Source organism: Solanum stenotomum, chromosome 1, assembly GCF_019186545.1.
Source record: "Solanum stenotomum isolate F172 chromosome 1, ASM1918654v1, whole genome shotgun sequence".
NCBI lineage: Eukaryota > Viridiplantae > Streptophyta > Magnoliopsida > Solanales > Solanaceae > Solanum > Solanum stenotomum.
Genome location: NC_064282.1, coordinates 66,566,967 through 66,582,234, shown reverse-complemented (window position 1 = coordinate 66,582,234; position 15,268 = coordinate 66,566,967). Strand labels below are relative to the sequence as shown.

Below are 15,268 nucleotides of genomic sequence, written 5' to 3'. Positions count from 1 at the left end.
TGACAGGATGGGTCTTCGTTCAACCCACAGCCCGTCGGTTGGGGTCGTCGTTCACAGACTCAGAAAACTCTAGTTTGACCGTCTTTGGCAAAACAATCATAGTTTTTTACTCCGAACATCAAATGAGGGAAACTTGGTGGCGTTAGAAAGAGGATTCAAACAACTTTAATTTGGTAGTTCATAGGCCACCTAATTCATTATGTGCCAGGAGATATGATCATTTGAAGTTGACCTAAGTAGAATCTTATGTCAAAACTTAATTGGAAATGAAGATTTCAACTAAACTTTGTGCTAGGGGTTCTTGTGACCTTAAATCATATCCAAATCCATTCGAACACCAAAGAAATGGCATTTACATATTTGAGTAACTTAAGGATCAACCGAATCAATTCTATAGGCAATTAAAGAATGGTTTGGATCTTAGCTTAGAAATTTTTGGGGTGTTATATAAATGTTGTTAGAGGTGGTAAAACTAGACCATGAAAACATAACCCACCTAAGTTTGGGCTAGTTATTGACCCATTCATTTATAAGCTCTACTCATTAATCTCATAGAAGATTGGAGAATTTACATAAATATCACTTGTCAAGAAGATAATTACTTAGATACACTCTAGTTTGCAATATTACGTGTCTTACCAAATTTTGATGTGTCTAGATACGTTTAGATACATCCAGATACATGTATCTCGGGATATAAGAGGTCAAAATTAGGTGTAATTTGTTCTAGATGCATTGTATCCAAGTGGATTCACATGTATATGAGATACATAACTTATCTCGCTCACCTTCCTCGCCTTTCTCCCATCTCGCTCGCCACTCTCCTATGTATTTGATGTCCTAGATATGTGCGAATTATACCCGTTTCTCTTCCTATTTTAGTGTATCTGGTAGAAAAAATACATGTATTTAAGTGCATCTTTCTCAATATATGGTAGGGAACTCTTAATTAGTGGTAAGAGATGTAATATCTTGAAAGTATAGGTAATAATAGTATATATCGTAATGAAGTATGTCTAATTATGTAGTTTTTCCTAAATGAATTAGATTGATATATGTAGCCCAAATTATTTCATAAGAAATCTGGTCAAAATATTGTAAAGAAGACAGACCTTTTTATTGTATATGTTACATATCGTCATAATTAAAAAGAAAAATAGTCATATTGGATACTAAAAATTTCTAAAGAACAAATAAAATAATTAAAAGTTAGTAAGAATTGGGTGGAGGTGGGTTGGTTAATGGTTATAACCCATTTTTAGTCTATTTTAGCCTAAGGTTTTATTTGTTTGCACTTAATTGTGATCTGAATCTTAATCAGTCAGATTTATCTTATTAAATATGTTTGTTTTAAAGGTCTGGATCTTAATTTTTCAGATTCAGCTCATTAAGTTTGTTTGTTTTATTTCCTTATAATCCTCTTAATGGGTCTAAATAAATTAGAATGAATCAGATCTATAACATAATCTTAACACTATTGAGACTCATTTAAAATAAGACTCCTATCTTAATTCAACTATAACACAATAAGTCATAAAAGTCGCATTTGTTGTTTTCTTATTTAATCAATGTTAATTACATGCTTACAACTTGAATTTCCTTTATCCTCATTATTATTAACTTAACAGAAAGTCTTTTCTTTCATAAATTAATCAATACAGTATTTGAATTGATAATTCCCAGGTATAATATTTAGCACAATCCTAGAAAATAAGAAAGTACTATTTTGTCGATAACAATAACAAATATCTATTATAAAAAAGAATTAATGTTTGGCTAAAGTAGTCATTACCCCCTGAACTTGAAGCTTTTTATTCGGTGTACATCTAAACTATATTACATTTTAATTAACCCCTCGAACTTGTTTATTCCTCCATCACGTACACCTTTTTTGTCCACCTGCTCCTATTGTGACTACACGCGCATGACAGTTGGCAAAAGTGGTGATGTGGATTTCCACCTGGATAAATAATAGCCACCTAGATAAATTAATATGACAAAAAATATATATATCAAACATTCATTGTTTAAAAGTTATTTTTGAATAAGGGCTTATTTCGCGGAACTCCTTCTGGATTTGAGTTTTTCTAGACGTGAAGTTGGTCGATTAAATTTCAATTTGTCTGAAATTCTTACCAAGTAAGTGTTAATCTTTGTTTCCTTTACTTTTCATTTACATTTTGCCCTATTTTTCGTTTAAAATATGCCAAATATTAAAGAAAAATGGAGATTTTACGTTTTTTTACCGTTGTAGCTTTATGATGTGGCAAAAAATCACTTCCTCACGTGCCTAGTAAAGTGTGTTGTCAATTTCTACGCCAGGTGGACAATAAAGGTGTACGCGATGGAGGAATAAACAAGTTCGGGGGGTAATTAAAATGGAATATAGTTTAGATGTACATCGAATAAAAAACTTCAAGTTCAGGTGGGTAATGAATACTTTAGCCTTAATGTTTTCATAAATAATGTATTACTACGCTATATAAACTATTTTACATTGCATCATATTTGATTCTCAAAGCTTTTGAGTGTAAAGAATAGTCATATTAATGATGTAACTTATGTTAAATTCTTAAAAGATGGTTCTTACTACCTTGTTACAAGAAAAATATTTAAAATATTATTTTCTATATTAAAAAAAACTATTTAACTAAAATGAGATTTTTATAATATTTTTTTAATGTAACATTTAATTTCATATGCACATTCTAATATTGAAAATAAATAATATTGATTAGTTTTCAGATCTAGAGAAAATATCTTAATATTTAAATCTTAACGTAAATATATATTAATATTCAGATGTGTATTAAGATTTAAATGTGTTTATATTAATAAAAACAAAAATGACTTTTGAACTGATAAAAAAAAGACTTTTGAAGGGGTGAATAAGCTATTGAATAATTATTAAGTTAATGTATTTTAATTAAACTAAATCCACACGTCTGTGTTGGTAACAACTAACAAGTAAGAAGTAACGTAAATTGATGGAGGAGTTTGGGTTGAGATTATTAAGTTGTGACGGTGTTAACTACGTAGTGGCGATGATAGAGTTGTCGAATCTTGTATAAATAAAATGCAGGCGGTGTGAGTGGCAGAGGTGCCGAATTGGGATGAAGTGGTAAAACGTTATCCAAATAAAAGATAAAAATGTATCATCTTGGGAATATCAACTTAGCCAAAGGAGGTGGGTAAATCTGCAGGATCGTGTTGGCTCTTGCTTCAACCAACCTACTTTATTCTAAATAATATAATATAGTAAGGTGGATAATTTATTTCATCCCGCCTCCTTTCATGTTGCATTCACTCACTCGACGCCTCAATTCTGTTCTGCCCACTACTCTCTTTTCGACATCTTATTGGCTTTTACAAACATAAAAACAAAGTGTATATAGCAATTGTATGTATGTGAGACTGTCCTACAAACACATTCATCATCCATTAACAAAATGCATGCTATTCCCCGTTTTAAGCCTCCTACTAAAAACAAGCCTTTTTCTTTTTATTTATTCATTTTAACAAATCTAAGAGAAATGTATTAAACATAATCAATAATGTTAATTTGAAGGAGACACTTAGAGCAACAATAACATTATTTTTGTATCACTTATAGGTCACATGTTCAAACTGTGAAAATAACAACTAATGTTTGTATTGCAATAGCATTTCTACATCACATTACTCGAGGTACATACAATACAATACAATCCTTCCCCAAACTTTGATAACTCCGATTATTTTGTGCACCAGTTGCACATATCAATAAATCCCTAATAAATATTACTTTCTTAAGGGAGTATATGGATTTAAATTCATGCCAACTCTATCTGGAAGTGGAACTAATATATATTACTTTACTACTGATGACTTTGAATTACTCAGTTTCGCCAATTTCCTTATAAGAATCTATCCATTCTTTTTAAATTTATTGTTCAACATCTTTATGATTGCATACGAAAAATTAAACAAATCAATGCATCATGATGATTGATGACGTATTGGCATTTTTATTTTTCTTTCAAAATTTCGCAGCTTTATAGTCCATTGTATATCAAACTCATTTACATCGAAAACTTTGAACTTTTACTTCGATATTCAAAGATATAAATCTGTAAATTTTAGTGTAATCATGTAGTTCCAACTACCGTATAATTTTAGGCAAAACTACATATAATGTTAGGTAAATTCATTACAACAATTTTATTTTATTTTTAGATCCGCACGCTCCGCATCAATTTAGAATTTTATTTTATTTTTATTATTTAAATCCACCCGACACTTGCATAGCAGAAAAACCCACACCGCCCCCACCAAGTATATAAGAAAGAATATTTTTTTTTTAAAAAAAAGATAATATACATACACCTAAATAGCAACATATAAAAATTCGAAAAATGATTTTGGCATGGACCCTCCGCTCATGATTGAGCTTGAATATTTTTCCATGCTAATTGCCAAAAAATGGCAGTTCTCACCCATCTTTTTCACCTTTTTCTGGGAGGGAAGCATTTAGTGAGACAACAGAGAAACTGCAGGGCTCTTGGTTTTCACCTTTCAGTTTCACTACCAACAATAAGTCTACTAAACACAGTAAAATAGCCATCCATCAGAACTGAGGAATAACCAGGGCATGTAACCGAAACTCAGTACGTGCAGAAGAATATATAACCAAAAAAAATCAAGAATGGCCATAACATTATTAGAATGTAACACTCTCTATACTGCTGATACAAGCGAGTGTTGTATGACAAATAAACAAAAATTACAGGCTTATGCATACCATAAAGATCCATTCACATTACTGCAATCAAAGCAACTCAGAATATGAATTTATCTTGCACAAGCTCTAATCTGTAGGGGCCTCAAACCTTGTGGGAGTATCAATTCCCATCATGCAGCAAAGGCCAGATATCAAAATTATAAGCAAGACAATTGCCTGGAACAGTACGTAAAGAACATATATAATCAGTAAACACAAAAGGCAGCAGCAAGGGAAAAAAGGGTCATAATCTGATTTTACCACAACCAGAAGAAAACACTAGAAGCAGCTTTGAACTGTGGACAGATGCAAACAACTTACCACAAATATGCCCTCCAAAAATGAGGATTTAATTCGGCAAACTCCGTCACAGCCATCGACTGATTTATTTCCAGTACCTTCAGCAAGAAACCTTTCTACTTCCCTATGAGAGGGGAACTGAATTGACCTAAAAGGATCTGACACATAGAGTGCGGTGTATTTTGCTCCCAGATTCTCCACATAACTGAGTAGTTGAGATAAAACTTGTCCTACAAGTTTATCAAGTTTAAGAACTATATATGACCAAAATAGGTATAAACCACATTCTCCATTGATATCATACCTTCAGAGGTTTGATCTTCAGCTCCTCCCAGAGTACGGTGACCTTGATCGCATAGAACAATCAAATTTGGCTGCCCCTTGGATTGTTTAGTGATCCTTGATAGCAAATAGTTCTGTAACACAAGACGGATGAAAAGAATTAATACATCCAGTATACACGGAAACAGCATCCATATATATACACATACAAGCAAGTAGTAGCTGTGGTGAACATAGCCACTGCAGTAAAATCTGTAAAATGTCACTTCTTTTACTTTTTCGGGTGCCTCATTTTTTAATAGAACAAAGATTACTCCATTATTAACCTGAACTGAGTGGACATCAGTGAGTTTCTCAAAACTTCCACCCTCTACAGAGCACGATTGCGAGAAAGCAATGTTGCTGGCCTCAAGACCATGCCCACACGTGTTTGTAAATTCTGAAATCAAGGAGCTTTCCACTGATTCTCTCTCCTCTGATGCATCAATGTAGGGGAATGCCAAAGAAAAATTGGACTTTGCAACAGAGGCCTGATCAAGACATTGTTTACCACAGCTAAGATAATAAAAATGAACTTTTGCAGTACATCAAGAACCAAGCAAAAAAAATTTGAATCAGGGAAATGATTTCCAAAGTTGGGAAAACTCTAATTACCTTCAGCAAGTCCACAAGCTCCGAATTGGCATTTTTGGGTCTAGAAATATCCACAGATTGCAACTAAACAAGAAATAGACATTAGCAGCTGAGGCAAGGTAGAAAATATCAAAAAGTATAATAAAACTTGCAAACCCTATGTGTTAACAAGGTCCCATATGAAAGTTGAGATGCAGTAGTACTTTACGAGCTTAAAGTGGCATTTTCACTACCCAACTACAATTCTCCTTCAATGGGTAAATAAACCAAATGGAGTTGTTTGTATCAACTCAACCATCGGGGTTAGTTTAACACAGACAACAACTACAAAGGGTTTTACTTAGAGCTGTCCAATTGGCAGGTTGGTCTAAATTTAGGCGGGTCAAAAATTGGAATGAATTAATAAATGTGCAGGTCAAAAGCTACTTGGACTGAAACAGGTTAGGCTAACACGTACTAAAATGTGGGTCATAGCCCAACCCTCCCAATCCTTGCGAAAGTTTAATTGCTTTATTTGTTGTTTCATAAATTTTCAGTACCAAATAAAATTTTCTTCTTCTTTATTATAGCTATACATAACATATCAAATTAAAGAAAATGTCTTCTAAAAATATTGACAAGATTACTCGAGTCAATTCAACCCAATTTTGTAATGGGTGGAAATAGATTGAGCTAAATAGATGGGTTATTGACCCACCCAAACTTGACCGGGTTTGCGGATTGAGTTTGATTTTTCCACCCCTAGTTTTACTCATTATTCAGGATACAAATGGATTCCAAACACACTTTGGTTTTTTTACTGGTAAGTAGGAATGGGTTCCAAGTTCTGCCACCTTTTCGGCAGTTTGAAATCAGTGTGGAGCAACGTAAATTTTGTAGGAAGGTGTATCACAATCTCGTCATTGTCTTGCTCCGAAGCATATAAAATTATGAATCGATTGGCTTAAATAAAGTGTGTTTGGATAATTTAATTCCAGGAAAGTACAACAAAATATTGTTACTCTTCCCCTAGAACTAAGAGATGCCTACCTCTTTCCCAACAAAAACAAGTGCAAGATCCAGATGCTGTCCACCTTCTTTTCCTGAGCACTAATGAAGATAAAAGACAATTCAGTTTCCTTCAAAAATTGAATCAAGAGAAAGTAGGCAGGCAAGAACTAATAGAATATAGCCACAGGAAGTACCAGCAAGTCCGACCAACCACCCTCAGCCATAACGGACTTGACTAAATCCTTCAGTGAAAGGGTTCTGTAATTGACAGCTTCACTTGAGGCAACTCTGTAACATAAGTAATCAAAAGTTTCAGATAATACAAATTTACGCATAGATCTCTTGGCGACAATCACCATAAATGTGTTGCAGTTGCAGTTGCAGTTGCAGTTCAGGTAAGTTGCAATTTGGTGCAAATTACCTTTAAAAAACAAATGTATCATCCCACATAAATATGGAATACAGAAGAAGGGGCATACATAGGATATCAACCTGTTGTCACCAACAATTCATTAGCTAGGCAGTAGGGCTCACCAGTAAATCGCAGATTAATATTTTAAGGACCTAAATGATGTTTCTAGATGGTTCACATAGCTATGCACCTTTGCTTCAACTATAACCCAACTAGGAACTCTACTGACTTTCTGAGACTTCATGCCATTGTATTGAAAGCATGTCAATTCTAGCGAGCAGCTTTTGTAAGTCCTAAACCTAGCTATTCTCTGTAGGTCTCTTTAGTGTACTACTTGTATACCGAGAATTTCCTTATAAAATTAATACTTCATCAAATAAAGTTCCTAAACATTGCTATCACGTACACAACCTAGCCAAAGTAAGAAGTCATTTTGGTTAAAAAATTAAAGTTAGTGTTTTCTATTCAAGTAGACAAGGAAATAGAAACTTACACAAATTCTTAAGTGTTGAAACTCACAATTAATGGCTTCTAGGTCTTGTAAAATGGAAAAATAAAAGGGTTTGTAAAATCTTTTAGAAAGAGGCGAAGGGAGGAACTACAGGGAACAATTATAGAAATGGAAGGAGCTACTGAAAATTTATGAATTTTGAGGCTATAACGTAAGAAATTTAACGGGAGTAATTGAGGCATTAATAAATTGATTGTAGCCAGAAATTCTGATTGTCATTAGGATTTGATCTGAGATGCACGGTCTATATTTTGGAGATTTTTGTCCATATTAAAAGCTGTTTTTCTTTTGAAAAAGAATAGAAAAGCTTATTAAAAGCTTTAACATTCTAGAGGCATGTGATTTTGACACTTCACAGACCCCTTCAGTCTTCCTCAAAGAAATAAGAAGAGTATATTCGAGATTTACAAGAAAGAATACAATGTGGAAACTGCTTTACATCAGGTGTTCCAAAACAAAAGATCTTGTGTAAGAATAAGGTATAAATTACTTTTGACAACTAGAAGCTCAGGCCACAAAGCAAAGATGGGATGTCATTTAGATTTGGTTGACCTTCCTAGATGAAGGCTGCCTATTAAGAAATTGATCTCACTAATGGAGTCGAACATTGCTAGGGTTTAAATTCAAGTGATGTGAATCATCAGATGTGCAAGAACAAAACAATCAGACCATTTGGATTAGGATTACAATGGATCAAAGAAGTCAACTTGGTGATATGTTCCCGACAAGAAGGTAGATAAGTAATGGACACGTGAAAAAAAGAAAGATGGTAATGCCAGATTACAAGAGAAAATGCTAGGTCTACTAATGGTAAAAATTAGTCGGGCATTTTGGTGAAAAGGGATAGTTCACCAACTGAGTCTTCATTATTTACCTAAAATTATTCCACTGTGCATAGTTGAAAAGTATAAGCATATATGCAAGCAGAAAATCTCCATGAGAGATTGAGAGGTTCAAACAGAATAGCTAAAAGCTGGAGCAGTGTGGTGTCACGAGCGTAGCTAGGATTTTCAAGGGTACACAATAAATTTGCAGATCTTACTTCTATTTGTTCATGCTTAAACAAGTTAACAGTCGACCCATGACAACAACAACAACAAAGACTACTTCTAATTCTTTTTCCATTTCTCAATTATTTTTTGCTGGTTGACTTAATTTGAAGAAAAAATATGGGAGACGCTTCTCAGAATGTTTAGCTATCAAGGAAATTGAAAAACTATCATCACCAGTATGAATAGTTAGAAGGACCGATAGGAAGGGATTGATATACCGTGAGTTTACGGTATTTCTAATACATTTCACTTACAAGTTGTGAGTGTCTAGGGCCTTTTTATATTGGTTTTTATGTGTTTTTATCATGTTTTGCAGGAAAGGTGTTCAGGCGCGGAAGTATAGAGACAACTGAAAGAAATGAAGAAATAGGGCATTCACGGAGGTGATCTACGAACCATAGGTCCATTTACGGTCCGTAGGTGATGACCGTAGATCAGCAAGCATGGTATTGAGGACAAATCAGTGAAATCTGACCAAGTGTAGAACCACGGTGTCCATTGACGGTCCGTAGATTGATCTACGGACCGTACTGTTGATCCGTAGAATGATACTGCGAGGGTTTCAGTACCTGATTTTTGAAGATTCTAAGTATGGAGCTACGAAGGGGATTGACGGACCGTAGATCGATCTACGGTCCATACTGCTAGTCCGTTGTTTGCTTCAGAGAAACTGATTTTTTGGAAGCGGAAATATTTTCTAAGTCCTGGCTGACGGAAGGGACTTACGGACCGTAGATCCATCGACGGTCCGTAAGTCAGTCTCGTGGATTGAAGACGCGTACCTGAACAAACTTTCCTTAATTTGTTTCCCTTTTAATTTAGGATTTGTTTTCTATAAATAGGGCATGTAAACCTCGTTTTTTGGGGTTAGACATTATTATTCTATTTTTACTTTGTGACTTTGGAGATTAAGTTGCAACCCTAGCAATTATTGATTTCCTACATTCGTTTTGAAGACTTTTGGCTTTGCAATTCAAGTTGAAATTCTGGGTTTATTATTCTCGTTACGTAAGTTCATGATTTATTCATCTAATATTATGAATTGTGTTCTTGCTAATATGGGTAACTAAATCCACAACTAGGGTTGTGGGAACCATGAGCGATTAACAAAGTATGAATAATAAATAAGTAATTCTTGAATAGTGTTTTGCATGCATTAATAATTCTTTCGTTTAAAAGTCTTTTTAACGAGTGCACGCGTTAGAACTCGCCTTGTTGCTACTTGCCAGATCAAGGAGCTAATCAACAAGAAAAGAATTATCAACATAGATTTAGTGTGATACTATCTAATAGGCTAGTGTCGATTGGTGCGAAGTAATAACTAAGTCAAACATCGATTATGATGTCTAATATGAGGTAAAGGTAAGGGTTAGTAAATTATACACACGTAGTCGAATCAAGGTGCGGGGTGAAATTCTCTAGATGCTGGATCAAGGATTTAGAGATACCTAACTTATCACTTTGCATGTAACACACTAGGAAAGGACTGCGATTACTAGGATTACTGCGTTATGAGCTTGTGGGAAACACGTTTACCCTAGTTAATTTTCTCATCTTGATAACAACCGAAATTGACTTTTGATTATTGATTACTTACTGAATTCTTACAATTTGTTTCACAAATTCCCCCCCTTTTATTTCTTGTTTCTGGAAGTACTTTGGCTAATTGAATATAATTGTTGGTTAAAGTAAAGTTTAAACCATTTTCCTCGTGGGATCGACCCCAACCTACAAGTTGGGTTCTTTACTTGATAACGATCGCTTATACTTCTGTAAGGAGGTGTAATTTGAGCGTATCAGGGATTCAGAGGCACCATGAAGATGGTAAACATTAATGTAGTAATCATTTTTCATAAGATGGCAATGAAAGATACACTTTGATAGTATGGATCTAGGAGAGTCTAAAAGGATTTTGTTATTTACTTAGAGACTGTTTGGATTGGCTTATTTTAGGTGTTTTTAAGCCAAAAGAGTTTTTAAGCAGTTTTGTAGTGTTTGGGTAAAATAAAAAGTGCTTATAAGTACTTATTTTAAGCTAAAATATCAAAAATAAGCCAAAAGCCAATACAAACGGGCTCTTAGTTGGCATATAAGTTTTGCTTCCTCATTTTTCTTTTTGTTTTGTGGGGAAGTAAGTAGTTGACACTTGAGTTGTTAGTTTGTTTTACCACTCAGCCAGCATGGAAACAATGAGTTCCTAAAAAAGATTGTTTGTGACATTGATACATATCATAGTCATCCTACCTTTGGTGCAACTTTACAAAATTTAGAAAGAAATATTAATGCCATAGTCTATGGGTTATTTTATAACTGAGCGTGCTAAGTTAGCATAACAGTTTAAGAATAATAAAACATAAAGTGACAGCACTTCTAACAACAAACAAACAAAATTCACGAAATACCAAGATATGTGTACACTAAAGAAATCATCTTTCACAGAACATTTTTCTAAGTTACTAGCAAAGACATTGAGATATAATTTGATTAAATTGATATTCCTAAAGCTATTTAAGAATAATAAAACATAAAGTGACAGCACTCCTAACAACAAACAAACAAAATTCACGAAACACCAAGATATGTGTACACTAAACAAATCATCTTTCACAGAACAGTTTTCTAAGTTACTAGCAAAGACATTGAGATATAATTTGATTAAATTGGCATTCCTAAAGCTTCCAATGGAGAATTTATATTCAAGACAAAGTTAAAAGACCTAGACTTGAAAGTTTACGTATCGTTTGTGAGATATTTATATCATCTATTGTTATACCTGTGATAAAGTTAGAGAGGTATGTGATCAGAGTACTATGGACAATGCTTGTACAGAGTTGGAAAATCACTGGGGTTGGAAGAAGATGCATAGGGTAAAATAAGCACATAAGATATGGGAGATGATACCATCAAACACAGTTTCACAATTATGGAGAGAACAAGGAGATTTTTTGGTGGAGAAGCAATCCAAAGGAAACATTCTAAAATAAAATACTTGACAACTTCTTTTCTTGGAGCAAACAGGAAATATCTCTGTGAGTTTTGCAGCTTTAACGTAAACTTGTCCTAATACACAAGCTTAAGTGCTTTTATGAGAATAAGGAAACGTCATACTAATAAAATTTTATATTTCTTTTAAATATATTTGAACTACCTATCCAGCATCACTTCATAGAGAAGTGGTTAGAGGTATTAGAAATAAATAATGAGCTAAGGTATTGACCTAATTGCCTTGACGTAGCTAGTCTTCCCCTAAAGAAAGAGGCTTTCTATTTTTAATAGACATGATTATAAGGAAAGAGGCTGTCTATTTTTAATAGATATGATTATCATGACTCCTGACCATATTTTGAAATGAAGTACCTACCTAGAACCTCCACCTCGTCTTCTAGTTCTTCTCCATTCTCTTTTTCTTCCTTTTTCCTGATACCACTTATCTTTTTGTTCTACTCCTCAATAAGCTATTTTAGATGTCCCTGAGTTCCCCTCTCTTCATATCTTCCCTCCCCTCCCTCAACTTATTCTTACTGCTGCTCCAAGCCCCATCTGACCTCCTCTCATTTCTCCATTCTAGACAGATTTGTCCTCTATTCTCTCAAAAACGAAACAGCTTTTGCATTCAAATTTTGCATTAAGAACTGTCTATTTACATATATCACAAATTTCTAATAAAAGTGATGGAACATTCAATTAATCGAGATTACCCAAGATTGCAAAGGTAACTGTGCCACCAACCCAACACATATCCCAATAAAAAAAAAAGGAAATAAGCAAACAGTCTTCCTGTAGTTTGTTTCTTCTCAGTTGTTTTTCCCTTTGCTTTATCACATGTTCTCCATTTCTGTTTGTTCAGTTGCCAGTCCTCAGTTACCAGCAGTTTTGATTATTTGATTTCCCTTCTTGAGTTGGACCATTATCATTATCCTGATTTCAAGTTTGTTCACCCTACTACTTCTTCCAGCAAAGAAATCATTTTCTCTACTCATGAGCCCAAATGCACACCTTTCTTTTTGCTCCCTCATCCCATCTTCTTTTTAACTACCCGCCAAAATTTCCAGCTCAGCACTTGAATTTTCTCTTGTTTCTATTCATCGTACGTCATTAGATGATTTCAAGTTACTCCTCTGGAAAATCCTTCAGGCATCAACAAAGCCACACAAGTATTTTCACCACAGGACGAAGAACAATGGACCAGGTAATATAATGAAATCTAGTTTACCACCCTCAAGAGGAAAGGCACAGATATAGAGAAGGCTGCAGAAACTATGCAGATGTGATAAGATTTTTTTTCTATTTGATTAGTTAAGGGAATGCGGAATGTTAAAGATACCATAAACTTTCAAAGAACAGACAGACAGAACAGCTATCTCAAGAACAGATAAAGAAAATACAATCCCAGACTCCCAGTTAACATTACAAAGAATCAAAAAATGAGATTCAAGCAAACAAAATGGAAGAACTAACAATATCCAGTTTCCTTTTCAAATGAGATGTTAATGCAAGAAATTATTTTTTGGGCACATAATGCATAATGAGTGTATACCAGAAGCAAAGTTTCTCCATCTCCTTTTGCACACTAATATTTGTTTTTCTTTGGGTGACAATTATCAGACAGAGAAGCAATCCTCCATAAAAGGGACAAACTGAACTTTTAATATGTACCAGCAACAAAACCGCCTCACATTTGAATAGTGAGAAAACTAGCAATATTAGGTTGAAAGCATTCTAGATTACAAACAGTGTAAATAATAAGGAAAGGAAAGGAGAGTCAAAAACGATCTTGGAACCTTAAAACAAAAACTCTTGAGATACAATTCATTTTAAAAGAAGACAATTTCTCCAAGTAAACCATTCTTAGTAGAAGAAATCTTTTTATCCATCTACATGAGAACTTCATTTTGAACAGAGGTTAGCTATCCAAAGTATTACAAAAGAAAAAAAACTGTGTAGACATCTGAATGATAGATTAAACCCTCATTGAAAAGATTTCTGACAAGGAAGACTATTAGGACATACAGACGAGCACCCAGATTTGGCATCTCCAGATGTAATTAGATTCTGGCAGGGTGAATTGTTTATGCCTCCCTCTAGCTTAGCCAAAACATCCTTCCCTCTAGTTTGAAGAAAGACCTCCACTTTTTTCTTTACAAATAAGGAACTTAAGCCTCCACTTTTTATGGAGTCACAGATATAACCCATATAGGGAGAATGAGTAAGGTACTATTAGAAGTAGAGAGAGGCTATAAGTTTGGGAAGTTAGAGAGGAAGATGGAGTAGTTCATCCTATTTAGCAACCTCTGGTAACAAACAGTATGTCAAGATCTACTGTAATCAACTATATTACTGGATAGAGGCACAACTAAACCAATAATTTGCTTTGAATCCCTTGTGATTGAATAAGCTGTAACAAAATCAGTAGAAATCTAGAAGCTGCAATAACCAATAAGAAAGTAAATCCATACCCATAATGATGCGGTGACCAAAGAAAGGAAGGAACTGCCGATGGAAATGTATGTCCGAAAGGGACTTCAACAACAACAATTAAAGCAACCAACAATGCCACGGGAACCGTCTTCATCTTTCTCCTGAACATCAAATCATGAATTGACAAGACATTAACTGAAAAGATTCAAAATCAAAATACAACCAACATAGTAAGATCAACAAATTCAGACATTTAGTGCACAAGTACAAGGATGATTTGACAAATCTAGATGTTTGACCCGCAGAACAAAAGGATAATTCATTCTTTTACAATATCATCTGAATCAAAAGGCAAAGCAGTGCTCATAAACAACAGATCAGAGAAGAGAGTGGATTTTATCTAACCTTGGGAAGGCTACTGATGCTTTGATGCAGGTTCAATGGAAGACTCTTCAGCACGTTGCTGTTTTAATCAATCTCTTACTTCCCTGAATATGATAGATAATAATACAGATCTCCATACACTCTGACAAATTACACTTCCGTGCCCTCTCTTTCCTCATATTATTCCTGTGGTCCTTCTATTTTATTTCAAAATTTTACAAACCTATTTTTTATAAAAATCAAAAATATATTGAATAAAAATACTTTTACCTAATAACTTGTGTAGCTCTTGCACTCATGGTCTAAAAATACTATTTACTATGATCCAAAAATGTTAATTACTTAATAGGTTAACAATGACCTTTCCCAAGTTTCTTTTTTTTTTAACACATTCTTTTTCTAACAATAACTTTTTCTATCGGCAAATGTTTATCATACTTCAATTAGGAAAAGATTAAAAAATAATAAATTTTCTATTTTATTATGAATTTTTAATTGTAATTTAAATGAAAATTAATGATGAGATT

At 33.9% G+C, this 15,268-nt stretch overlaps 2 protein-coding genes across 2 annotated transcripts in view; both read right to left on the bottom strand.

Annotated features, from left to right (window-relative positions):
• Window positions 1-308: 308 nt before the first annotated feature.
• Window positions 309-15,268, bottom strand: part of LOC125853694 (RGS1-HXK1-interacting protein 1) — a 1,101,770-nt gene continuing 1,086,810 nt past the window's right edge. Inside the window, exon 9 of the mRNA XM_049533428.1 lies at window positions 309-318. The gene's annotated coding sequence lies outside the window, so the exon portion shown is untranslated. The remainder of the gene's footprint in view (window positions 319-15,268) is intronic.
• Window positions 4,634-14,897, bottom strand: LOC125853693 (uncharacterized). Its single transcript, XM_049533419.1, has 9 exons — window positions 14,763-14,897; window positions 14,396-14,518; window positions 7,159-7,252; window positions 7,004-7,063; window positions 5,996-6,058; window positions 5,668-5,871; window positions 5,364-5,475; window positions 5,081-5,289; window positions 4,634-4,936 (listed from the first exon to the last, which is right to left on the bottom strand). The coding sequence occupies exons 2-9, from the start codon at window positions 14,509-14,511 to the stop codon at window positions 4,847-4,849; spliced, it is 948 nt and encodes a 315-aa protein (XP_049389376.1). The 5' UTR covers window positions 14,512-14,518; window positions 14,763-14,897; the 3' UTR covers window positions 4,634-4,846.